Source organism: Rhea americana, unplaced genomic scaffold (genome assembly GCF_003343005.1).
Source record: "Rhea americana isolate MKP2758 unplaced genomic scaffold, rheAme1 scaffold_278, whole genome shotgun sequence".
Taxonomy (NCBI): domain Eukaryota; kingdom Metazoa; phylum Chordata; class Aves; order Rheiformes; family Rheidae; genus Rhea; species Rhea americana.
Genome location: NW_028186399.1, coordinates 950,378 through 977,234, shown reverse-complemented (window position 1 = coordinate 977,234; position 26,857 = coordinate 950,378). Strand labels below are relative to the sequence as shown.

Here is a 26,857-nt window from a genome sequence, read left to right as displayed (position 1 = left end):
AGGAGATGAACTGCAGCCTGCTTTTAAGGCTTGTTTACCCAGAGAGGGACATAAGGGACTCAGTCCCTTGATTCTGGTGAGGTTGGCTGGGTGAATTTGGACAACTCACTCAGGCCTTTCCCCTTTCCCACCAAATAACAGGAGTAAATTCCTTGCAAAGCACTTGGAGATCTGCTTGTGAGGAAAATTCTGTATAAGAAATGGGATCAATCAATTGCAGGAAGAAGTTCATCATGCTATAGAGGACCACYCCAGTCTTGGAACTGCAGAGGTTCACACTCAGCCTTTCAAGCCTACCTTGTCCTTTGCACAGGGACAAACATAAGGTCTCTGTGCAGCAATGTAAGAAGAGATGTGACTTTTCTCACCTGCCATCCTGCCCCGAGGAGTGTGTGCGCCTCCTGCGTAAAGAAACCAGAACAGCACAGTTTGAGGACGGATTTAAGACAGAAACCCTATACTGCCCCAAAATCTAACACTACACTCCATGAGGGAGATGTTCTACTTAACAGCTGACACTTCTCCCAGCAATAATTAATCCCATCAAAGCTGTGTCTGCTTGCTCCCAGGAGAGATTTAATTAAAATTGGTCATTAGCATTCCAGAGCATAGGGCAGCCTGCAGAGATCTGCAGCATGAAGATGAATGGCAACTGCTTGACTCTAGTGGGAGCAGGACACGGGTGCTGTCCTCACCTGTATCTGGGCTGCTCAGAGGTCTCTGAGGGGGATCGCTCAGGAACGGAGAGAGAAGTTGAAGACAGCGTTGTGGCTATGGAGGCTGTGGTAGCTTCTTCAAAGGAAGGTGGCGTGCAAGGTAGCAGGTCTGGCCTGCCTGCTGGCCCAAGTAGAGGGCAGGGAGAGATGTAGGAAGGAAAAACTGAATAGTCAAACACCAACACCTTATCTACATCAGTACTGTGCCAGGCCACTCTGCCATCAGCTGCACACCCATACTGGTACTGGCCACTTAAAGCTATGAACACACAGGAAGTTTAGCTGGGTTCATGACTGCAACAGTTTGTCCCAAGGCAGGTTAGGCCAATGTAGGTTTCTTCCAAAGAGAGCCAGTAAGCACCACTTCCTGCCCAATAGATAGCATCCTACTCTTGGGTAGCAGTTTAAAGATGCTACCGGAAGCATAAGGTCAATGGAAACATCTTACTGTTAATCAAAGCTGGATTAAAAACTTGGATTGCTAAAGATAAATATCCAAGTGAATTAAGAGATGAGTTGAGTGCTCACCATTTTGTACATGTAGAACGACTTTGCCTTTCACCACTCCTCTGTAAATCCAGTGCAGATGGAAGTGATGACAAAGCAGCAAAGAAGCAGATCCATTTGTCTTTTTACAAAGACAAAATCTTGCCCCCTTAAAACTACCCAAATGTTAATGTTAGTGTCCTGTAGCTCCCACTCTCCTTTCTCTAAGGGTGAAAAACTCAATGAACTGCCTTTCTGATTGTATCTGGACTACGAATATTGGTACCAGTTGGCAGAGGCTGCCTTGCAGCAGTGAGGCAAGCAACCATTTTTACTGCAGAATCATACATATAGTGCTGCAAAAAAGGGATTTAGTTTTCTTCAGTGCAGAGATGTCCCATCCCTAAACAACTATCTGCYAGTGCTGTGACAAAACAATATACTCTTACCTTCTCCCCTGCCCTGGTTAAGTTTAGCACCTGCAAAGCACAGCAAGACATGGAATGAAGAACTATCCATCAAAGATGATATGTTTGGTGCATGGTGGGGAACTGAACGAGAACAGGGGAGGATGCTAAGGAACTGCTAGGAGAGAAAGGGTAACCACAAAATCATCAGCCACCAAACGAGATCATTACCTTCATCATCAAGTGTGGGGTAACTCCTGGCAGCACGAAGATCATACTGGGTTTCGTCCTTTTCTGAGGGAAGCTGGCTAGCCGAAAATGCAGCCGTTGGACCAGATGTCTTGACAGCTAGCAAGGCACTACGCCCTTTCTTTGAGGGAGATGATTTTAGAGCTAGATGAGAAGTGTAAATGAGACACRGAAGTTACCACCACTACCAACTACCTTCACACCAAAGGCACTGTCTCCTTTGTAGGGAGAGGCCTCTGCCTTCCAACACATGCCTGTGCTCTGCAGGCTTCATCTTTTGGAGACTGATCTCCCTGCTGTCAGGCTGCAYGGAGAGCTCCTGGGCCAGAATCTGAGCAGGCCAAGGAAAGCTGTGACAACCCTGGCGCTTTGCAGTTCCCCAACTTTTCTTTATGCTACAGTGGAAAAGCCTGCTCAGACTCCAGCCCAGATACTTTCCACCCAGACTGAAGCAGCAAGATGGCGATAAGGCTCTGCCTCTCCCACGTCGCAAGGACAACCGCTCTTGGACTATGTACACTTACAGGAATTCTTTCGAAACACCGTGTTGGTCATGAATTTGAAGAATCTCTCTGCATAAAAGCTGGGTCTGTGTACTGACACTGTGTCCTACAAAGGCAAGAAGCAATTGTTTCATTTAAAAGTCACCCCTCCAAGACAGGGAATTTCTGTAACAGCCAATACAACCTTTATAGCAACATATAGTACTGATAGACCCTTAAAATGGAAAGGCTTAACTGAAATGATATGATTAATGCTATATATAAACCTGAAGCATTGCTTTTGATTTGATTGCATTTGATTACATTCTCACTATAATTCTATAATGGATTTTGGTGATTTTATTTCTTTACAGGCTTCCCAGAGTTTTGGAATATTGGTCTGATTACATCTGTCAAATTTCTTCTGGTTTTGCTGGCTGACATTCAAAGCGTACCTGGCTACATTTGCATTTGACATGGACACCAAAATTCAGCCAAGGGTCTCCAAACATTTCAGATGTTCTGAGCTTTCGGTTTAAAATTCTAAAACAGAGGCTGTCTGTTTTTGATGTTTCACTGTGCTACTATGAGTTGGCATTGACACATTTCCCTTGCCTTACTATTTAAAAGAAGCCAGTCTATGCATTTCTGAATAATAGTTTCCATATCTGAAGTTGCTCTTTTGTAAACATATATCTGGCTGCTGCAGGAGACAAGACAGCAGAGGAATACTGAAAGGGATTCACTAACAAATAACTTACTGAAGTGGAAATGCAGTCAATCACCAAAGAGAGCAAAGACAGGGCTCCTCAACACACACAAGAACGCACACGCCTTGTGCATACAGCTCCTGGTGTCATGGGGAGGAGGGAAATGACAGATGGGAGCAGGGGAGGAAAGCTGGTAGCATGACAGCTAAACATGTGAGGAGGTGGAGTGAGCAAGAAAACCTGATTCGGAATAAGTGGTACTACACTGCTGTGCAGGCATAAGAGGCAAGAACTATTCCTTTCATCAACTTCAACTGTACCAGTTCAGGCACTATAAATAGTGACATAATTGGCACCAACTAGTATAAAAGAAACCAAGGCAGGTAACCCCACTGAGGCCGGGACAATTCTTGCCTCTGTACAGGCACTCACCCCATCATGGACAAGGGCCTTCCAGGTATGTTCCAGCTTCTTGATGAACCTAATTTCAGAGGACAAGCAGAGAGAAAGAGTTGGATTCAGGTCTGTACTCGATATCTAAGCCACTTTTCACACCCTGCACAGGAGAGGTGGCAGAGTTGCTAGTGATTCCTCCTCCTTCTGGAGCACAGCTTTCCTCCAGCCAAGAAAGGTCAGCTGTGCACACTGGCATCTCTGCAGTCAGCTCAGGACTGCCTGGGAACACGACAGGCAGGGAGGAGCTGGGCTAGAAGAGGGCCAGAAATACCATCTTCTATTCCTGGGGAAATGCTACCYGTCCTAGGTACAGACACAGGGAGCTTCTTTATGAGCAACTCATTATACCTTAGAAAAATGGCTCTGTGCCACCAGCTGTTCTAAGGACGAGAAAAAAATTCACAGCCCCTGACATGCATTGGACAGACTGCTTCAGGCAGCCTGCCTACTCATTATCAAACTCTTCAGGAGAGGAATATCTTCCTGCTTTCATCCAGTATTAAAATAGATGTTAAGACACTTAGAGGACAGATGACTGCAAAGCTGCCTTACCTGTATGACTGAAGGATATCTATTATTCCTACGTGTAGCAGGAGACGCTCTCCTTTGCCATTCACTGCTGGGATTCCTCCCATTCTGCAGGTAAGACAAAACTCCAGTGAGCAAAGCCTTGAAAAGAAGGGCTGTAATACCCTGAGATCTATGCTTCACCTTCAGCTGGGAGGCAGGCAGCAACACCAAAAGAGCGCTCAGTGATGTGGTGGTCAGGCACAACACAAAACCTGCAAGGTCCCTTTGTGTGAAACCATGGCAAGTCCCCTACTGACCCAGAACATCTCGCGCAAGGTGTCCCTGCAGCCACTGCCTGCCTGTATCGCCAACCACAAAACAACAGGACAAGAACATGTGTTGCACGGCAATAGCCCTACCCGGAGCAGAAAGCAYCGCACGGATTTTCTTGGCTACAGGACATGACTGCACACTTGAGGCTGAAATCAGTCTCTCGGGAGAAGCACCATAAACTATTTTGTGACAGCTGGTGGGGATGTGTCCCAGGGCAGTTTATAAAGATGATATCTGAGGAACAACCCTCCTCATTCAGGCACCCACCAGCTGAGTGTTAGCTCCTATCACATGTAAAAACTGCTCCATGCACCAGGCATTATGCAGCCATTAGSAGTGTCTTCTGTACGCTGGGTATCTGAGATTCCTGGATCATAAGATCCTATTTTATTCCTGGGACCAGATTATTTATCAAGTCAGCGTGTGCTGCCTGCCTGTTAGGGCAGCAAATCTTTAAGGATGAGGGTGTTTCGAGTCCTCCTGGCTYAATCCACAATCCTGTCAAAGCTGCAGCACCACTAGTACCAGTGTAGATCAGGAGCACGCAGGCAGGCCCCTGCAATTAAGGATGCTACTTGAAAAAATGGAAACACCAAAGTATTTCCTGGCTCCAGCATGACTGATCCTCTGTTGAAACTGGAGCAGCTGGTTTCAGACAGCATGGCTGCTAGCGGCAAACACAGCAAACTGCACCATTTATTAGCAAGTCCACGGAGCCAGAGAGACGGTCACAAGAGCCATCTGCATGCAGCTCAAGAGCTGCAGCGCAGGCCGGCTAGCGAGCAGCCCTCCGACGTGCTGCTCCACCAGTTACTCCGGCAGTCACCTCTCTGCTGAGCAAAGGCCATTTGCTAACTGCACTGGGAGGGTTTCAAGTATTCCAAAGATGAAGTGACCAAAAATGAACACCCAGCTCCGAGGGACAGGTTGATCCCTACTTCCACTCCAATACTTGGATCTGAGCTAGAATTGAGCTAGTTTCTCCTCCCCTGAGCACAGATGGTGTTTTAGAGGCTGTAACAGGAGCCAACAACCTATGGCCTAGGCTAAAGAATTCTAGGCAAAAATCACTGCAAGGCTGGAGCCCACTTCCCACCTCAGCTTCCCGCTTTCACAACACACTGCCTCAGCACACTGCTTTACTGGCAGCAGCTCTCCATAACCTCCCCGAAAGATGCCCACGCCAACAGTTCACGTTAGCCACAATTAGGGATCTACTACTTCAACCTCTACTTCCACCCCTCCCAGCAGTTCAAGAGAAGCAGATTTTCACCTACGTGTCGTCTGTGTCTATGGACTCCCCCCGGGCAGCCCCACCCTGGATGGACTCCATGGCCGTGGAGTAAAGTGCCTTCTGCCCCACAGGACGCTTCTCATCCGATGTGCTGTGGGCTCCCTCAGACTGTCGTTCCCGTTCTTGCTGGTCTATGTTATGAACTCCAAGCAGGAGGCTGTAGTCCATGATTTTAAAACTTTCCAACACCTACAGGTTAGTATTGARTTTAAGAACAAAGACAAGTCAGGCCAGCAGTTGCTCCCAAGTGATTTCAAATGCTGTACAGACCCCAAAGCCTGAAACAGCTCCTCARCATTCATGCAAACAGCTTCCTAGCCAAAGCTGGAGCAATTCCAATCAAACAGTCATTTCTGGACTCACTTCATCTCATAGATTTTAGCCACCCCACAACCCAAAGGGCTGAGGACTCACAAGTAACACTGTTGTACCATGCATCTGTTGCATACTGTACAGGAAAAAGTTTTTTTTTTTTTTGCCCAAACATCCTAGCTACAGATGAGGCAGACTGCCATAACTGGATGCATCAAGCAAATGAACAGTCTTAGTTCTCAGAAACTATCACGAGATTCAACTTCACTGCTTTGCTTTTAGAGGGGAGGARCAGTGGAGGGACTTATCCCTGCTTTGGGGTTTAGGATTAGCAAGGTTTTCAGTCATCAGCTCTTTCTCATGCTTGAGAGCCACAAACTTTCTTAACCTGCTGTCCCCTYCTTACCAGACAGTCTCGTTGCAATGTTTTCACCAATGCACTGAAGGTGTCTGCATCCAGCATCAGGCCCTCAGGCATGTCTTGTATGAAGTCTAGGTCCTTGTAAGTAGGGCTGGACTTTTCTTTTTCCTTCTTGGATGCCCGGCGTTTGTAGGTTGAGCCTTTCAGGTCAAATTTCAGGTGCATTTTCACCACACGAGGCAAAATGTTGTTCATCACAACCACACGGATGTTTTTGCCCCCCGATTGCACACAATAGAGTCCATAAAACTTTGGCAGCAGCGTCCGTGGGTTCTGGTTCAGGTTCTGCAGCAGGGTTGGAAAAGCATCAGGAAAGGTCATTTTGACAGAAGACTCCTGCTGTGTTCAATACAGAGCCCATGTTAATGGATCTTGGAGCTGTCAGCAGACTAGGGGTTCTTCAACTAGAGATTTTCTGAACTTTGCATGAAAGCTTACTGCATAAATTTGACACACTCTTGCTTTTCAGTGGCTTTAGGACCTGAAAATACCACTATGCCTTGAATATAGGGAATCAGATGTTCAGATCTCTCTGGGCAAATAACCAAGTCCGGAAATTCCCTGCTTTCCCCATCAACAGCAGCTAAAAAAGGGAAACCAAACTGAAAGAGAAATAAATACAAATAAGTGGGAACTTCAAGTTTAAAAATATCAGCTATCTTCATCTGTTTAGAAGTGTCAGAAATCAAGAGCTGTTCTGTGGCCCAGAATAAACCAGGGCCACAATATCTCTAACAAAACAACATCAATTTTCTCCCTCTTTTAGAGTCATCTTATAAAACACACAGTTGGCTAGAAAGCACGGATATCCTGCTCTGCTATCATGTCCTTTTTTAGGCAGCTGTGTTATTAGAAATGACATGACAGGCATGATTTGCTTGTTCAGCTTTGGGGAAGTTTGAGAAGGAAACAGAACATCTCTGTACGCTATGAAAGAAAGGATGGACCTGACAGATTCTCTGACAGATGGCTGATGCACAACTGTATTAAAATTTCATGCCCCTCATCTCACCTTGCCTAACCGGGTACATGACTGAGTCACCTTTGTGAGAGTGTGCTGTTCAGCACAGTGCAAGCTAAATGCAACACAGCAGCAGCAGATCAAAAGCAAACACCACTTTACCAGCTTAAAAGTAACTCAGGATGTAACTATTCTGCTTCCTTCTCATTAGCTCATTTTACTCCGGTGAGTTTCCCGAAAGCAGCACAGAAATCACATGTAGCACTCCAATAACTCACAAACATCTGAATGCTACAACAAGTATCACACATCTGCGCACCAGGCAGGTAAGTCGTTTTAATTCTTTAAACTGATTTCTGGCCAAGACAACTGCAGAATTCAGGACAATAGTGCTTCTTTCCATTCCCATTCAGAACCCCTTCACCTCCTTTACTACATTCATTAGGGAACACACAATGCTTTCCAACAGAGCTCCTACTATCCAGGAGCTTAAGTGCCACTTTCAAAAGCAAGCGACTGTCTGYCAGTTATATGTCAGGTCACCCAAGTCCCAGGCTCACTTTGGAAAATTTTACTCAATGCACATTGGGCGAGACAGGCAGCTTCAGAAAAAAAAACGTGCAAACACTTAAATCAAATCCACTGCAACACACACACAGACAGGGCAGCCTTAGCATCACCTGCCATAAATACAACCTTTACTTCTGCATCTCTAGGGTGAAAAAAATCTGTGGGTGGCCCTAATGAAATTTCAGTGCCCTCATCTACAGAACTGGATCCTTTGACATAGTTATGCAGAGGTAGTTGCTGGTTTATAGAGTTGCTTTCTAGGCACGAGGGTTGCGGTTCTAATTTATTCCTTGTCATCTCAAGACCCTCAAAACAGACAGCTGGGAAGTCTTTTTCAGGACAGAACATGTCCACGAGCTATGACACAATTATCTGCCTTAAATTTATCTAAAGAGTTTGCAAATAATTAGCAGGGTTCATGCTTCTGAGACAGGCTTCATGACACGCTGTTAATGCTGTCAAAGGTACAGGGCAGGCAGGCCGCAAGAATCCCAGGTGGATGATATGCCCTATGCAATACTTTGTACAGAAACATTGTCACTGCAAACCAAAGCAAGGTTCAAGGTGCAGGGTGATACACACCATGTAGTAGCCAGGAAGGAGCTTCTGTAAGAATTCAGCTTCCTTGTGCATCACAGTTTTTATGATGAACTCATCGTCGCTGGTGACATAGAAGAGGGAGCCGCTGGCACCAGGATTCGACAGCTCTATCAGAGGCTCGTTACATAATGAATACTAGGGAGGGAAAAAAAAAAAAAAAAGAATACTTTTTTTAGCCCCAGCTCATTGCATACAGAGTTCTACTTCCTTCAGAGCCTTCCCAGCATGCAGCCTCGCTGCAAGATTAAGAGGTAGCAATGCTCCTCTTGAATTATTCTCCTCAATGAATTATTTTCATTATAGGTTAGATCTAAGCAGCAAGGTTGATGGACAATTTACAATTAGAGAGCAAGATTACAGTTCAGAGCATCCCAACTGCTCAGAATAAAGCTAATCTTCTGCTTTCAATAACATCCAAGCTGCATAATGACATCTTATCTTTCCCCATTGTGTGTGTACATGTGTATCACATTTGGGCTTCTTTCAGCACATTACCGCAAGCACAGACAGAAAGCTCGGATTTTAAGAGATATGACAGTCTGCTCAGGGCACCATATATCACTGTGCTGGAGGGAACAAATTGCACTGGCTGTTCTCAGCAGCCTCTTCTGGCCTTGAGCTCCCCTATTAGATGTATGTTTTATAGCCACATCTCACCTCCTCAGTACTGCTAGGAACACATGAAAAGTATCAGACCAGGCCCCCAGACAAGAAGAGAGGAATCAGTGCTATCTAGCAACAGCAAGGGGTATTGTATTTAGAATTGAATTGGAAGGACATTTCTAGAAATCAGTATGCAAACAGCAAATCCTCAACTGAGAACATGCCTAGCAGCAGAGAGAAAGAAAGCACAAGCATGCACRTGAGTGCAAAACACTTTGCAGCTAGGTACCAACCCCAAAGTATTTGCAAATGTCAAGTGGGTTCAGGCCAGCTTTATGTTGGAGCCGCCGCCAAAGATGTAAGATGGAGAGAAAGCAGCTGGATGTGTAACGGACGTAATCAGAGCAATAAATTAAACGCTCATCACTACGTACTGAAAACAGCTTTCAGCACTGCACAAATTAACGATCCAAGACTTTATCAAGTTAATTATCTCATGCATAATTAAAGGCATTTGCTGCTGTGGCAGGCAAGAGAGAATCAGGGGAAGCAGTAACAAATCAGAGCTGTGACCTTTGCAACTGAGGCAGGCTCTTTGCCTCACCCAAGTTTTGAATCACTCATCAAATCAGCCAACATTATCTCGGATGGCGTAGATGGGACACTGTTACTGTCAAGCCGTGCAGTGACACAGACTCATTTGTACTTCTATGTTTTCAGCCACAATTACCCCTGCCTGCAGTTGGAGTCAGTGTGCGCACGCATACAAGTGTATCAACGCTGGTGTATCCCAAGTCTCATCAGCCTATACTACTGTCTATGTTAAAAACAGCCTTTCTAGCTCTGAAGAGCCTTCTGAGCACAAGAACAGGCTGGATTTTATTCTGTCTTCACAAGATGATTAACTAAACTACATTCACATAGTTCTTGAGTGAGTAAACAAGGAAAAATTCCCATCTTTGTCTCAGAGCCCCAGGGGACATTACAGGGTTGCACCAGCAGAACAAAGCTCCTTCTGCTTGTAAACAGAGTAAGTTACTGTCACCACAAGCAACAGAGAGGGAACCCTGTAACGTAACTTACACTGCACACCCTTACAGCAGGTCATTTCTTTTCCCTCCAGTTTAAGCTAGCAGTTACCTCTTCGGAAATGAAGACTGGCTCAATGGTGATAGTCCCTGCTGGGACTGTCACTGGAACCCCTCCAAACAGGGGCAGAGACTCTAAAGTGACAGCCTGTTCTCACTCCTTGCTGGGATCAGAGTGATTCCTTGACTCCTCTTTGTCCCCTTTTCAACAAGATTTGCTSACAGCCTTGATTTAGGGGCAGATTTACTGTTACTCCAGACCAACTCAAATAAAGCAGGAAAGACAGAAATCCAATAATATGTCCATACCAAATAATCATCCGGACGAATCCCAAAGAGTTCTCGGAAGTATCGGAAAGCCACTGGTGCATAGGTTTTGAATCTGAAGTCTGCATAATGGTGAGCCGGAGTGAGGTTACTTCCTTCACTGCACAGAACAGACACTAGATGAGGATGGCCTCTGCATTAACATTTACCAGATATGTACGATCACATCAGGGTTGCTATATATTAAAGATAAATTGAGCCTTGAAAAAAGACATCTCAGGAACAAAACATCTTTTTTTTTTTTTTTCTCCCCTTCCCATGGCAGGACAACATGGAACAAGTATTAATTTATCTGCCAAAATCTATTTCCCAAGGGTGCCAGTAAGAGCACCCTTGCCAAGCTGAATGTATTTATCCTCAGAATATAGCTTTTATGAGCTTTGTTCACCCACATGATCAGAGAGCTTCCAGAATGAGTTTCCTCCATCGCAAACAAAGTGTAATTTCTAGAAGGAAATTCTAGGTAGACAGGTAGGAAGAAAAACACCTAACAAGGCTAACAAACCCAAGAATACAGTACTGCATCTCACACTGTACTTCCTTGCAAGTTAGCGTGCTGCAGAATCTAACACTTCCTACTGTTGTGTTTGTATGAAATGGATGCATATTTAAAACATTCAGAGCATCCATCACTGTGATCCAAAGACAGATGGAAGCTCTCCTGAAAAATTAGTGAGAGGAAAAGAAATAACTCATCCCCTCATTTTGTTTTCCAGTCCTCTTTACCTTGGGAAAAAGATGCTCTCCACCACATAGAAGTCCTGCATCAAGACATCTCTCTCGGGCTTGGAGCTCAGATTGCCAACAGTATATCCAATCCCTAGCTGGATGGCCCCCTTCAGAGTGGACGAAGTGGTCTGACAGAAATAAAAGAGCAGTCAACGCGCATTTCACAGCAGATTACTGCAATACTATTCCCTACATTACAATACAGTCATGCTGTGACTCTTACCGGGTTGTCCTAGGCACTATATACTGCTAAACAAGTTCAACTAGCTGCTGAATAGATTAATTCAGGCTTTCAGAAGATTTGCAAACAGCAAGATTATACAGTACAAGGGTACTGCATAAAGTCTAAATCAGATTGGTAGCTATTAACAAACTAAACCAGGAAAGCTCAGTTGTGCTGTATCTAACCCCTGGATCYAGCTTCTCTTCTCAGCCTTTCACCTCCATAGCTACCGGTTGCCACACCACAAAACCAAACCTTTTTGTAGGTCGTTTCACCAGAAGCATCAACTCCTCGATGACCTATCTTCTTTCCTTGGCCAGGCTGTCCTGGAATCGATGGCCCCTGCAATAAAAAGTATGGTTAAAACTCAGAAGAAAAGCTGACCTGACTGACAAGAATAAGCAGAGCAGCATAGGCAGGACCACGCTACCACCGTCATAAAGGACGTAGTAACTTCTTTCTAACACTGCTTAAAAAGCTGCAGAGTGCAAACAGGTCTATTTGGCACCAGCAAGCTTTAAACAAGGCTATTTGAATTACACATCCATCCTTCAAGATAGCAAGTTTGAGAATATCCAACCTCTCCAACACCCACAGCACTAAAGGGTAGAGCCCTCGGCAAAGATACTAAACTCCAGAAAGATCAGTTTGCTTCCTAGCTGCCAGATCCCCAGGTTGCTTCATTTTGGTTTCTCATTGATTACAAATAGAGATGTATTAAATCAAACAGGGAGAAGTCTATTTTTGAAAACCCCATGCCCTCAGGTTTCACAGCAATACCTTACACTTCACTGCAGAAATAAGAGATAGATAACATGGATAACACAACTCCACTCTTGTGTTCACATGGAGATAATCCATTTAAGCAAGACCTCATTCRATAACAATTCAAAGAATAAGCCCACACAGGGTGAACTGCAAGAACAGCTCTTCCTGAAGTTTTGCAAAATTTTGCAGAAATGCTATAGGACTGCCAGCACTTCAGAGAGTGAGCAAATCTACTCCTTAACCCATTTCTCCCCCTTCTAAGTTATTTCAGGCCTTTGCTACTGATCAAGGAGCAAGCAGATTTGTGAACGTACCCTTTTACAAATCAAGTCAATCATGTATGGCAAAGTTTGATATAGCTCCTTCTGCAACCCCGAGCACAGGGCAGAACTCTGCCATGGGGCAGTTTCATTTGCTCCCCAGCTCTCTGCTACCCCAGTGGATTGTTAAGCACAGCAGTTCGCTGAACATGTTGATGGTCACCAACTACACTTGGGGTTTTGTTACACTAACGAACAGCCAGGCTTTGGATGTTCCTTTAAGCAGTGTGCAGAGAGATCCAAGGTCATTTCCCAAGTGACAATATTATATCACCAGCTCTCTCAAGTGCTGTGCAGAGCCATCTCTCAGAACTGAAGTCTAGAGCAGACAACATATAATTTTGTTCAGGCTACAGAAGTTCTTTGTGCTTTAGTTTTTAATCAAGAGCTTGAGCTATTTCTGGTCAAGCTGCTTGAACTTCTGGAACTAAGAGGTTGTCTGATTTTTCCTTCAAAAATCTTACTTCTCACTCCGTTTTAAATATTCGTTTAGCACAGCTGAGCTTGCTTTCAAGTACTCTCGCTCCAAGCAGCCATGACTAGCAGTATAGTTGATCCTTCCCCTGCACCTTCTAACTAACAGGCTGTATACTATTACAGGCAAACTCAAGCTATACAGCCCTACCTCTTCATGTGGCTCATCAACCTCTCATAAAGTGATTAATAGACGTAGGTATTGGTTAAATAGATTGCCATCACAGGAAAAACAGTAACAAAAGTCTATTCCACTACAGTCTAACTGTAACTGTGTTTCCAGGGCAAGAAAAGGTTGGGCTACTTGTGCAGTGAAGAAAGCAATTAACTTTTACAGAAGTTTTGAGTTTTCTCAACATGCACCTGGGGTTCAAGTGTCACATTCCTGGCCGTTTTATGGAAAGATTTTGCTACTCATGTATAGAAATGTTCATAATCTCAGGTAAGTAATATAAAGGATCAAGTCAGAGGATTAGATCAAACAAAAGTCATTTGAACGTGGTGCCCTAAACCATGAGTGCGGGCTTTAGGCAACAGCTTTCTGGCACAGATCCTCCTACCAAATTCCCTACTGCCAACTGCAAAGAGTTTTGCTCCAGAAGGTAACAGCGATTCCACAACCTGAGACCTGGATAATGTGCGACAGAAGAGCACTCCGCAGAGATGCCCCCTGTTTTAGAGCTTCAGAAATTATAGCCAACTTGACTCACTCCCAGGAGCAGGTGAGACCTAACACAGAGCACTGGAGATGCCCATTGATTGCTACAGACTGCACACCCCTTCCAGACCATTACCTGAAGATAACTGGAGATGGTGCACTTGGCCAGATCCAACCATCCATATACAGACATCATGGAGTACTCAGCTAAAACTGGCTGTATGGTGCACTAAATCCATTCCTACCCCCTTCCTGGCTGTGGTTATACCAAGACAAAGACTCTGGAGACCTGCTGCTAATTTCCATTCTCCCAAGTAACTGGTATCAAATTTTCAGTAGTGTTAYTTGTACTTTAAAATCCAGCTTTGTTCAAAAAGTCATATTGAAGCATTTCCTAGAGCTCTCTGTTCTCATCTCTCAGCATGGGATTTCTGAGAGCAGCTTCACACATCTCACCTCTGCGATGGCTGCCTTCTTCAGTGCCAGACCTGAGGAGAGAAGGGGAGAACATCAGTAAAAACAGGGACATGAGAAAAAATATATCCAGAGCACAGCCTAATTCAAGTAAGTAGAAAAGCCTTTAAAGCAGCTGTTTTTGCTCAGTTTTCAGTTTCACTAATGCAGGAGTGTGAAGTTATGGGGTTCACCCAAACAATTTCACCTTCGGAAGTATGAAGATGCACAATTTTTTCTAGCAGTAACTTTTATTAGAGGTTTCAGTGGAGAGAGTTCTTCTAAGTCCCTGCTGCACCTTAAGTAATATGTTCACGCTATGTTGAAAAGTCAGACACACGCCTGAGGAAGAGTTTGATCATGGAATCTCAAACCTATTTACAGAACCTTATATCCAAATATATCACAAAAAATGAACATATTATTTATCTCTATCTACCCCTTTGAGAGAACCCAGCACTATTCTACTACAGTGAAAGGTAAGAAATTAAGATTTTGCCTAAAAATTTTAAATATATACTCAGAATTAGAAACACTGGGCAAACCCCTYCTCTAGTATGAGACCATCTTTCTATTTCCCAGTGCTACTCCAAGTTTGCAACGAGGTCCTTGTTTTTAGGCAACGGTGAATGGCCTCCTTTGCTGTTGGCACTGGGATGCATTGGCTTGGATGGAAACGGCAAGCAGCCACAGGTGCTGTACCAAGAGCTCCAACTCAGCCAGCTCTGGATAGCCACTGACCTGAGTAACGGTGAGGATCAAGAGCTCCTTAAGACAGCAAAGAGCTACCCACCTCTTCTTAGCAGTACATCACCCGCTGAGGCAGCACCCCCAGTCTTACCCAACAAGCTGCGTGTTCAGAGGTAACTCACAAAGGGAGAAATAAACTTTCAGAAAATCCTAACAGAAACGTTAGATTTAAGGCCACCCACTTCCAGGTATAATCTGACATTCCCTTATCTGTTATGAAACACTCCTAGAAGCGTAGGAGATGGAGACCATTAAACAACCCCTAATCCTTCAGAAGGGATTTCATTTCACAGGAGATCAGTGAGTAGGACAACTTCAGAGTTTTGCTATGAAAAATAGAGCCTTTTTCAAGCCCTTGACTTTTCCCCACCTAAGAGTAAAGGGCAGGTTACACAACTACCTGCTGGCGCACAAATCACCCCTGGGAAACTGAAGAATACCTACATTCAAGCTGTGGTGGGGTCTCTCTGCAGGCAGAGTGGGAGATGTCCAGCTCTTCAGGATGGAGAGCAAAGAACTTCCCAGAGGGATCAGCCCAATTTGCCACCCCTTTAGCATCTCCCTCATTTGGCAAAGGAGCAATTACGACAGTTTAACTGGTGCAACCACCCATCCTCTTAAACTGCGAGCAGCGATGCTTTGGGGCTTGTTTCCAAAGGAGTCCAGACAAGAACTCACGCACACCAGGAGTGCAATATGCCACAGATGACAACATCTCTTGGAGAACACATGATTCAGTYATTTATCAGGAAACTCATTTCAGACTCGCAAGCAAAAACCTCCTTGATGGTCATGGGGGAGATGAAATTCCTCTTGATAAGAAGTGWTGAAATGATCTCAGTGGCTCAACCTCAGTTACAGAGCACTGAGAACAGAAACGTGCTGATCCAGCCTCCTATGATGGCAAAGCGTGGGCCACCRCCACCACCAAACCATCAGCTGCTGAACGAGTCTCGTCCATACGACGTTTTGACCCATCTGCCGTACGGCTCGCACTCAGCCCAACAGCTTTGCATTTGGGAAGCCAGAGCTGCACTGAAAGACTCACCTGGGGCTTCTGCGCCCCTCCTTCAGTTGTTTTGTTTTAAATCACACCATCTTTGCTTTTAGTGCTGAAGTTTGGCATCAGGCACTGTGGCAACGGTCCGAGATCCTGTTCGCTCTGTACAAGCTGCATTGCACAATTCCATCTTGAACACAAGAACGGGAGGGAAGAGGAGAGGAAACCCCTCCGTAGAGGGCACAGAATAGCTTCCCTCTGTCACTGATTTGGATTGCAGATTTGCCAGCACAGGGTATGTCATCTACACGGGCTGGCACGTTGTTTATTTAGTGATATGAAATTAATTCAAACTCGTCGGGACCGTACCACCATTCAGATCAGAGAACACTGTATTGCTGCCATGTGGCCATCAATAGCTCAAACATTGTATCTGATGAACACCCACACACACAGTTTTGCTCTGAAAAATTAGTTCTCTGGCATAAGACAAAATAATTTTATGATCGTTCAACAAAAAACTTGGCAATGGCTGGGGCTGTAGGAGCACAGAACTGAGTGCGCATTTGGCTAATGGAGCCCTTTCAGAATACAGTCTGGAGCAGCGACTCCGTGAACACACAGGAACCCAAAGGAACAAATTCGGGTTTTGCACTGAGAATCACTAGGAACGCAATGTGGCCAAGATGACTCCAGGCCAGAGAGGCTACACTTGCCCTGCTGACTGCAGGCAGTGACCAACATCGCTATCTTACTGCCCCCTATTCCTGACGAGTTGCACTAATCTCTTTTCTGCACTTTGTCACAATTCCAGAGCAGGAGATTATCTTTAATTTTATGATAATTACCTCAAGCCATTTCATTCCCAGCTTTGAAGTGTCTGCTGTTGTGCATGTACCAAACCACAGTATCAACACTGACTGCCTGCTCACAGGAAAGGTATCTAAGGTGAGGAACTGCACATCTCCAGGAGAAACGATGTTTTGGTGCGGACAGGAGCATTGGCAGCAAATCCCCTCCAAAAACCCGCTTTATGAAATCAACTTGTCTAGGCAAAAAATAAAAACACTCCATTGGCTACTCAGTGTTCAGTATTCGGCTGTGCTCATCTCAAACAAGCTGACAGATGGCCTCGTGAAAACTGATTTCACTCCAGCTTCAGGGGTTATACAGCCACAAGAGACAATGCGCAGATTTACGGGTGAATCAGAGCTCGGCTATGGGAGGTTTCAATACTTAATGARCTAATTGAAGTGATTCTTAGCCAATTGGGTACAGCATATTCAGAAACATGGCAAACTGCTCCAGAAGAACCCTGGGATGAAACCTCAGCKCTCTGCCCTCGCCTCCATCTCGTTCCTGGGTTTTGTAGTGCCTCTCATGCACGCTTGACCTGCTGCCTTCAGTTCCTCTTCTCATCCGTGCACTGCTTTTATTCTACCCTACCCCAACATTCAAGCTCCTCCACAGCCTCAGAAATGAACGCTTCAGTTGTAACGCTCAGCGATTCTCATCTCCGATTTTACATCTATTTCTTCATATGTCTTTCTATTCACAGCCACAACTGGCTCCTTCCATCCCCCACCACAATGTTTACGTATTGCAGGACAAGGATGAATTTATTTCCAGAAACCCTTTGCACATTTGCCATCCAACACAGACAAGGATTCTTGAGTTTAGTTTCTGGTTTTAGCTCTACCACTCCAGAGGAGCACAAATTTACACCAGATTAGATAACCCATTTTTCCTCTTATGCAATATACTGCGTCAACAAATTGACACTCATACTTTTTTTTTATATATGTACCCCCACCCCCTATTTGTGCACACATGGCTACATAAAAATTCATGATGCCAACAAGCAAGCATAAAACACACAGGCGGGAGGGCTCGCACTTGCTAAAAAAAMCCCTGATCTCCACCAGCTTCCTCAGTCTCATTAGCAAATTTGAAGTCATAGGTTTGGAATGTGCATGCAATTTCATAGATGGGTGATCTTTTTTGGTACTTCTTTTCTGAAGCAAGTTTAAGATGTCATCATAATCTTTCATAAGGCAGAAGGAGGGACTATGCATCACGTTCAAAAAAGTGCTAAGTGAAAAGCCACTTGTCTCAGCACCCTGCAGAACAGTGCAGGGCTGGGTCAGAGCAGGAGCTCGCTTGGCTTCTCCAGCCCACAGCCTCCCTAGATGCTGTCATCAGTGACGTGCAAACAATGTCAGAAGTTACGTTCCAAAAAACATTGATCCTTTCAGCATAAAAAGAAATATCCTGAAAACCAGATGTTGTCCTTGCTGTCCATGGCTTTGAAACATGGGTTTCAAGCTTCTTTATGTGCAAACAATAAATCTAAAAATCTAATCAAAAAAAAAAAAAAAAAAAAAAAAAAAAAACACCTGCCTAGATCTCTCAGAAACAGCTAAAAAGCTGACGAGCAAAAAGCCTTCCTTGTAAACTTGGAGAATCCATAAGAGGCTTCTATCTACTGAGAAGGAATTTCTTAAGAAAGCTAACACACATCCTGTAGAAGTCTTACATAAGACTTAATAAAGGAGTCTTCTTTGTAAGACGTGTGTGAGTGTGTGCATTATAAAAAAAATATAAATATGACATACTACATGCTTTATCATGCTCTGGAGAAGCGGTCAAAGCAAATTTGAACAGCTGGCAGATTTTTCTGGACTCCTTTAACCAATCTCAGATGCAGAATTGCTGCATCATTAATAAAAGCCTCACCAGGAGAGACATAATGTGACTGCAACTAAAAATACATTAGCACATAAACATCACATAAGCTCTTCAGCTGAAAGCTGTACCAACGACCCCTCCAAAAATGCAAGGCACTAAAGACCTCTTAGAATTTGTACTAATTGTCCATTGGGGTGGTAGCAATTGCAATTAGACATAGCTAGTTTTCAAAGTCAAGCTCTCAAAGCACGGGCCAGTTTGTGTTTGTTGCTGGGGGGTTTTATGTGTTTGTTTTTAAACTACTGGCATGATAGCAACCTTTGCAACACACACATTTAATATTAACCCACTGTAACCTGCTTAAAAGCTGTGAAAAATCTAACAAGTTGCACACACATACACACTAAAGGAGTCTGAACCTAATTATACACATGCTTAATCAAGACATCATGACACCTGAGTAGCCACCTATGTTCCCTAACCCAATTAGGGAAAAAAAAAAAAAAAAAAAAAAAAAGGAGGTGAAGACTTCAACCAGGATGCTGCGATTTATTGTTCGATCAGACAGCTCTAAACGCTGCCTGGTGTGGTCAGTGCATTATGTTCAAAAGCATTAAGAAAGAGGAGAATGCTAAGGCACGAGTTATAAAAGGCAATGGCTATACACATGTAGCAGATGTGTGGCAGGAGAAATACGGAGAGAAATGTTGGGAATGAAACACATCCATCAAAAGAGACAGCTGTTACTTTCTGTAAGGGACTGACAATAAAAAGAAATAAAGGGGAGGGAGGGGGAAAAAAAATCAGAGAAGATGCCAGAAAACCCATCTCAGCTGAGCAGCCGCATCTGAACTCGCACACCCAGCCAGACGGGACTTCTGGMGGAGCCAATGTGGCCATTGGGGCATACCAAAAGGGAAGCTGGCCAGGGAAACAGCAGCCTCCGAATCCCTTCTCGCACTCGAAACGTGTGGCTTCGCTTCCCAACAAGCAGCACGCTGGATCAGGCAGGCCAGTGCAATAGTTAGAGAGAAGGACAAACAACAGGGAGCAGAATCTGGGCTCTGGAGCAACCTCATCGAGAAGGTAGCTATTTGCCACCTGCCTTTCCCAGGCATCTGGAACGACCTACTTTTGATTGTTAAACAGAATTCCTTCCCATAAAACAACACAACTTGATTAGGATGAGAAACACCAACCAAGCCACAGCCCTAAACACAAAGAGGTTGKTTTTTTTGTTTGTTTGTTTGTCTTTAGATGCAGCATCTCTCTGCAGAAAGAGCTGTAGCTGACCGTTCTTCACCCTGGGCACTGCCAGCTGCTTCTGCCATTTGAGAGCTTGCAGAAATAATAAAGAAATAAAGCAATCTGAGAGGAATTSTGCTTGTTATCTAGAGTCTATAGAAGCGAGAGCTTTTGAAACTCCACACAAGCTTTTGATAGCAAAATGAATACATTTTCSCCTGGAGCATTTGCAAATTGAATGAATGATTTGGGGGTCATCTACACAAAACTTGTGCTGGTTTAACAAAAAACAGCCTAAGCTATCTCTTGAGCCACTTGTTACACCAGTATAGCCCCGTGTTCAGGCAAGCATGGCAAGGAGCAGGAAAGACTCGGCTCCGGTTCGCTTGCAATGCAGGTAATTCCATGCGCTTTAGGACAGTTTAGACACCATCTGAAAGGCAGCGGTTATTGCAGGAAGATTGAAATGCTGKCATTTGGCTGCATTCAGATGGGACTTGGGAGCAGCCAGAGATAAGAAGATCCCCATCTCATCTAAGCCCACCTTGATAACCAGAGCCTGGTGCGCCCTGCTCTGCTCCTCAGCTCCTACTTGCCTCCCACCCGAGCCCACCACATCGCTCTGCCACTCTGAGCCCGCAGGAACCGTCTCCGCTTTGTGCTACAACGACGGCGCTCACAGAGCAGCCTCTGCCGCACCACCTGTGCGCACCGCATTCCTTTCCCCTGCCTTTTGTCTTGTTTATTTGAGCATAAACTCGTTAAGGAAAGGAACGGCACGGCTTGTACAAAGTAAGGGAGAGCGCTTAATGTACCGGCTAGGTAGGACAGGCCTTGGGGCACTGCTGTGGTATATACTCGACAGCAGGGACACGGTGCTCTCCCCCCCTTCCACCCTGCGCAGTTTCTATGTATTAACCCGAGACRGGATGGATGCAGGAGTCCTCCCAAGCTTGCCGTGAGCTAGCACAGAGACCCCATCCAGACATGCTTCTTCCAACCTCAAGAGGCTTCTGCTTGAAGGTTTTGAATCCGAATCCAAGGACTCTCACACTCGAGCACTTTCTCAGTGATCAATTTACACACTGTGTCGCACAGCCCAACTGTGYGAACAAAGTGTCCAGCTTAAGGACTATCACCATTGCAAGGAACTGCTGCAAGCTGGGTAATTCTGCAAAAAACGTGTTGACTAGGCTATTTAAGTTTTTATGCAGCAACTCTTTCTGCCTCAGAAATAATCTGTTTATCCSAGATCAGGAGGCAGGGCACAAATCGAAGCTGCAGGATGGGAGTTAACACGTTCCTCTCCGAGCCTTCCTCCCTCGGACCACAGGTGTGCTGTTTGGCTTCCTTGGTGCAGCCCTTCTCGTGGGAGGCAGATTGCTGAGCTAGGACATACCACGTTAAAACGTTTCCTTGACAACTAACCAGAAAAGCGCTTACAGCAGGGAAGCCCAATTACAGCTCGGAGCGAGCAGGACAAGACCAACAAAATGAAATTTAAAAAGAACTGATTTGTTTTCTCATTTCAGATCAGCTGCATGTCGGAAAAAAAAAAAGGACAGTTTTAGAGTACTTAGCCCGAACCGTGTGACACATCTGACAAAAAAGCACAACAAAAATCTAATCAAGAGACGCACACAATAGCTGACATCCAACAGAGGAAAACACTGCAGCCGTTCGGCTCCACATTCAACTCTGTAATTATGCAATCCAGTGGGATGTTCAGACTAACATCTGCTAGATGGGGAAAGGTGCCGTCTTATCTGAACACAATGTTCCTTTTCCCTTCCATGCCGCCGGTCACAAGAGGATTGCAGAGGAGAGTAAAACATGCTCCCTGGCACGTCCAGAACCGCCAAGCCTTCTCCCCCTTGCGCACACGGGAAAACGGAGGCAGGAAGGTGAGACGTTCCCAAGGTCAGACGCCCCAGCAGTGGTGTTAGCAGGGTGAGCCTCTTCCTAGCCTCTGGCTTCTCTCTTTATTACTACCTCCAAGTCCAAATCTGTCTACCAGAGTTCACAGCAAGGCTTGATTAGGATTAATTAGAGACAGCAAACATCACAGCAGGAAGCGTAACCTTCTCAGGACAGAGCCAGCTCTTCTTGTCTGTGATGATATCCAGGCACTGTGGCACCACATTAAAACCACAACGCTAATTTAGAGCAAGGCCATAAAAGGTTGAAGGACTTGGAGCCGCGTTCCTCAAGATCATTCAGAATAGCTGTAGCAACGTCCAGTTGCTCCCCTTTCTTTGCTCAGGGGCAGGATATGTTCCTCATCCCCTACCAGCAGATCCCAACCCAACAACACTGCTCACTAGAGCACCTCCTGGCTGGTGGGAGAGCTCTGCCTTGGCAGCAAAGGGAGAAGATGAGAGGAGGCAGACTCTAGTTAGGTTGCAAAGATGAGGGAATTGAACACAGAGCAGGACCTCACACAGCCCTTTGGACTTGTTTTGGTTTTTCAGATGGAGTTTTCCACTGCCGCAGGGCCCCGGAAAACTATTTCTCAAACAGAGGTCAGAGAAATACAAGGTAGCATTGTGAAAGCTAAGTTCAGAATTCATTTCCTTCTTTAATTTTCTAAGTATTACCATTCTCCCTGCCTGCAGACTCCTGCCTAGAAGCAGGATTTAGCAATTTTAACGCGTGTAGTATCCTATTTCCGTACAGGGAAAGGATGCTCAACTGCATCCTCTCTTATGCTTTTCTTCAAGTACCACTAATAAAGAGGAAAAACTTGGAGMTGATTCATCTACCATAACTAATCTGAGGCTACAGATTGCCTCAGATTGCCAGAGCAGTCATTCTCCCCTAAATACACAGGATTTGCAGTGTAGCATGTTTCAGTGGTTAGCTGCATGAGGCTTAATGTCAAAGTTTGGTAACTCCTGGCCAAATAACCACAAGGCTGCTACCATACACTTGGCACTGSTGCCAAGAGAGCATGGGATGAAGACTCAGCGCTTGATAAAAGAATAACTTCACTGTAGCCAGCCCTGAGAGTTTTAACTGATCGCTAGTACAGGATACTGTTACTGAAAAGGCAAAAGCCCCTTAACTAGGTGGGCAGGAGGATATGTTTGCACAACATAGGCATGGTTATCTTTACACTACCGCTTCTCTGCGTAACCATTTGAAGGATCTCAAACTGTCTGGGGGAGCACCAGTAAGTCAAAGAAATCCTTCAAGTTGCTTGTAGGAGCATGATAGCTAACACAGAATTAAGGATTATAAATTATGAGAGACCATGACAAACTCTCTCCCTRTTTTCTCTCTCAGCCCTTCTTTACATAGGGTTCTACAGAGAAAGAGTCTGAACTGCTGATCYAGGAGCAATAGATCAGATTATTTACTACTTCCATCATTTAAAAGTGTCTTCTTATAGAGGTTACTGGCCAGACAGCTTGCTCCATTGCTCATTTACAAATAAGTGTTATTCTCAGGCTAAATTACATTGCACCAACTCATGAACAATATTTCCTCCCTCTCCAAATTTTCCATTTGGTGGACCTCCTGAAACAAAAAAAGYATGCATTTCAAAAGATCAGATTTGCAGCAGATAAAGGGATCTACCTGAAGTCTCGCAATAACTGCCAACTACAATACCAGAATATAGGGAAGTTACCCTAGAGAGCACAACTCTAATGTAGGAATGCAGCATCCCAACTAAGAGYAAACTGCAAAGGTAGAAAGGCCCTTGGCCAAAGTGAAAACAGTTGTCTAATGACCACCCTTCACAAGTCATCCTGAAGATGCACCTGGATCTTTAAGGAACGAGGTATTTTTTGATTTACTCTGTAGCCAAAGCTGCTCTGCTAAATCCTCTAAGATTTAACTCTGCAGTTGCTAATGTCGCTTGACAGAGAGATTTTCCTTGGGTGTTCAAACACTGAAGRCTAAGAGGGGATTTGGGAATGGGGTCGTGCACAGCATGCGTCACTGGATATAAAGTCCTTTTGCCAATTTGCTTGCATCAGGTTGAGTAAACTTTCCTTCATGAAAGGCTTCCCAGTTGCCGCGGGTGTTGCTGACAATGTTGGAATGTACGCACCTACAGAAGTATTTGGCATTGCAAGGCTGAGGACAAGGTCCGGCTGGGAAGGAAATGAGGGACATCTGTAACTTCTATTTTTCACAAACAGATTTCCAAGGCAAAATTGTGAAGTTCTATTTCTAAACCAAACATTTTTAGAGCACTGGTTTGTGATACAGGCCCCCCCCCAGATAGCATGCCCTCTACACAATTCAGGTAGGTGATCTTCAAGTGGACAATGTTCTATTAAAAACACACAATTAAAAAAACATGCTAGGAGAAGGGGACTGCAGAAGCGCCTTCATTCTAGGTATCTACTTCTAAATGAGCCTAAGCTTTTGCTGCTGTAACAACCAGAAATTCTAACTCTCAAGGCTGCATGTAAGCCTCACCTGAAGCTATCAGAGGTTTCTTGGTCTCATTCAAAATTAACTACCCTGACTTGCATGTGGTAGAAGGCCAGGTCTGGATGGAGTTTTGCTGTTTCCCATCACCGTGTCCTCTGCTCTCAGTGTGGCACCCCGTCACCTCCGATGCCTTCTCCCCTTTCCTTCACAGGCGCTGGTAGAAACAACACAGATTTAGCACAACTCATCCAAACCCTACAGGAAGCCATACTGGGGGTTAACCAGCTCTTTATAAGCAAACTGTTCAGTCCATCCTAACTACYAGGAATCCTTTCCTCCAAGTTCATCTTACCTGTTCCTAGACTTGTCAACACCACCTACTCTTCCCCAAATTCAAGAGGCTTGGACCTGGGAGAGGCAGCAACCTTTCAATCCTCCTTCCCTTCATTAGGGTCTTGTGAACGACAAATCTCACCTACAGTATCTGTTTTAGGCAGGCCACATACTCAGTTTYACAATGCAGGTAATAACCTCCAGGGCCAGAGATACTTGCTACAAGGCCTGGGAAGCTATAGGTTAAAAATAAGTTTATATACTGCTCATCACTAYGTTCCCTTGCTTGCTAAGCCTTGTTAAGGCCACTTCTGTTCTTTGRGACTACAGAGATTTTAACTTATRCTCTCACTCTGTTGTAATAATGCAYCTGAACAGCTGGAGCAAAGCAAGCCACAGCAGAATAAACTCAAAAGATTAATTGGGTTGCCAAAAATCATAATTCAAACATGAAAATTTCAGCAAAAAGCCTCCTCTCCCCTTGAAATCTTGGCTGTAGCATGGCAGCTAGTGACTCAGCTATTAGCTGGAAATAAGTCACCTAAAAATCAATGAAATTTTTAAAGACAYTGCTAGAGCTGTGAGTAGGAAATACAAACAGGTGAGACAAGCATTTGATGACAGGAACAGACAACCTGGTGCCGATGCTGGACTACAAGGATGTATCAGCTGTGCTACACTGAAGACCACAGACAGTCTCCTTCAGTACAGGCAACCACAAGCTGAAGAACAGGCTCTTTACAGCACAGATCTGCASCTCACCTAAAAGCCAGGTCAGTAAAGCAGCTTCCCCAATCCGGAGGATTTTCACTTAGATGCCAAGCCAGGCATCTATTACTTCTATTTAGCGAAACGCAGCTCTGTGTTTATGTATTCACTGGAGAACGAGCTCTCCTCCAAACTCCGTACGGGTACGTGYCCAAACTAAAGATGCAAAAGAACAAAGAGCAAAATCCAAAGGAGCACTTACGCCCTTGAAGTGCCACCCAGGCAGAACCGAGGCACCTAAGTACAGTACTGGTTATCTCAAAGCTCCTGAAGGCATCCAAAGCACTGAGGACATTTCAGACTTCTAGCACCATTTTCCTGCAGRTCCACAACAATGCTATTGCAAATGTTCACATGCAATTCTGCCCCAAACCTCTTCACAAGCTCCACCGCTATTTGGGATCTAGAAGAACAGAGAATATAGTCATGGCTGAGCAAGCTGAACAGTGGGCAAACATTGCACACATGACCTGTACCTTACACTTATACCACTTGTGTGGGATATAGGAGAGTTGTCAAGGTCTGTCTTAAATGATGTTGTGGTTTCTGGTTTCTGTGTTTGATATCAGAGGGTTACCAGCTGAAAGAAAACAAAAGTTACCTTGGAGCAGAAGCCAGAACAACACTCAGCTGGGTCAGCTCTTTTGCTTTCCAGCATCCCCAGCTCTTGAGTTGGGGGTTTCAAAGCAGCCCTGCTTCAATGGGAGAACAGAGGATGCTTCTTCCCAGCATGTGCCACAGCCTGGAGCAGCAAGAAAACATGGAGAAGGAATAGACCTCCTTTTCTTAGAGACTACCACAACCACACAGGTATTACCCAAACATAGGCCTCTCCTCTCCCAGCTCCTGAGTATTAAGCTCTCCACCACTCCCCACAACRAGACCACGATGTCCCGTCTAGCACTGTGCACTCTACCCTAGAGCTGAGCACCTCCTTCCCAGGCAGTGTCATTGCCAGCTCTGGTCTATATATATTATTATATATATATATATGTATATATATATTTCAGGTGTATATAAAAATATATATTTTTAAATACACCTGAAAGATTATATTATAAGAGGAGCAAAGGCACTCATTAAACGCAGACAGCTGCAATAAAAGAACTTTAGGCTGCACAGACAAGTAATCATCTCAGGAAAAGCCAGGGCTGTCTGGCTACGTGGCTCATGCATGCACATTGAGATAATCATGCACATAGGAACAACTTTTGCTCTCTCAAGTCCTAGAACAAAGCCCTGAAACACAAATACGTTAACTCCTGACAAATACCCTTCTTGGTGCCTTATCTGACATTTGCCCAATACAAGAAACTACCAGGGATCCCCTACAAAGGGCGATCACAGAATCAAGTAATTCAAGACAACAAGAGTGAACTTAAGTCTAGCACTTCTGAACTACACAGTGCTAAACTTCAAAAAAAAAATATCTTGCAGTGCCTTTAATACTATTTTYTAAGACTTTAATAAAAGCAGAAATGAAGCAGATAACCTGAACCATAACATTACACGACTAGATCAGTTAGTCTGAGAACAC

At 44.7% G+C, this 26,857-nt stretch overlaps 1 protein-coding gene across 1 annotated transcript in view; it reads right to left on the bottom strand.

The window, feature by feature from the left end:
* The window catches only part of PIP5K1C (phosphatidylinositol-4-phosphate 5-kinase type 1 gamma), a 33,782-nt gene extending 7,804 nt beyond the window's left edge, over positions 1–25,978 (bottom strand). Inside the window, exons 1-16 of the mRNA XM_085308557.1 lie at positions 25,922–25,978; positions 24,265–24,304; positions 14,154–14,185; positions 11,733–11,819; positions 11,252–11,382; positions 10,508–10,625; positions 8,490–8,642; positions 6,362–6,661; positions 5,627–5,832; positions 4,059–4,142; positions 3,483–3,531; positions 2,383–2,467; positions 1,841–2,002; positions 1,652–1,681; positions 696–834; positions 369–401 (exon numbers count right to left, since the gene is read on the bottom strand). Coding sequence (XP_085164683.1) covers positions 369–401; positions 696–834; positions 1,652–1,681; positions 1,841–2,002; positions 2,383–2,467; positions 3,483–3,531; positions 4,059–4,142; positions 5,627–5,832; positions 6,362–6,661; positions 8,490–8,642; positions 10,508–10,625; positions 11,252–11,382; positions 11,733–11,819; positions 14,154–14,185; positions 24,265–24,304; positions 25,922–25,978 — 1,706 coding nt within the window. The remainder of the gene's footprint in view (positions 1–368; positions 402–695; positions 835–1,651; positions 1,682–1,840; positions 2,003–2,382; positions 2,468–3,482; positions 3,532–4,058; positions 4,143–5,626; positions 5,833–6,361; positions 6,662–8,489; positions 8,643–10,507; positions 10,626–11,251; positions 11,383–11,732; positions 11,820–14,153; positions 14,186–24,264; positions 24,305–25,921) is intronic.
* Between the last annotated feature and the right edge of the window lie 879 nt (positions 25,979–26,857).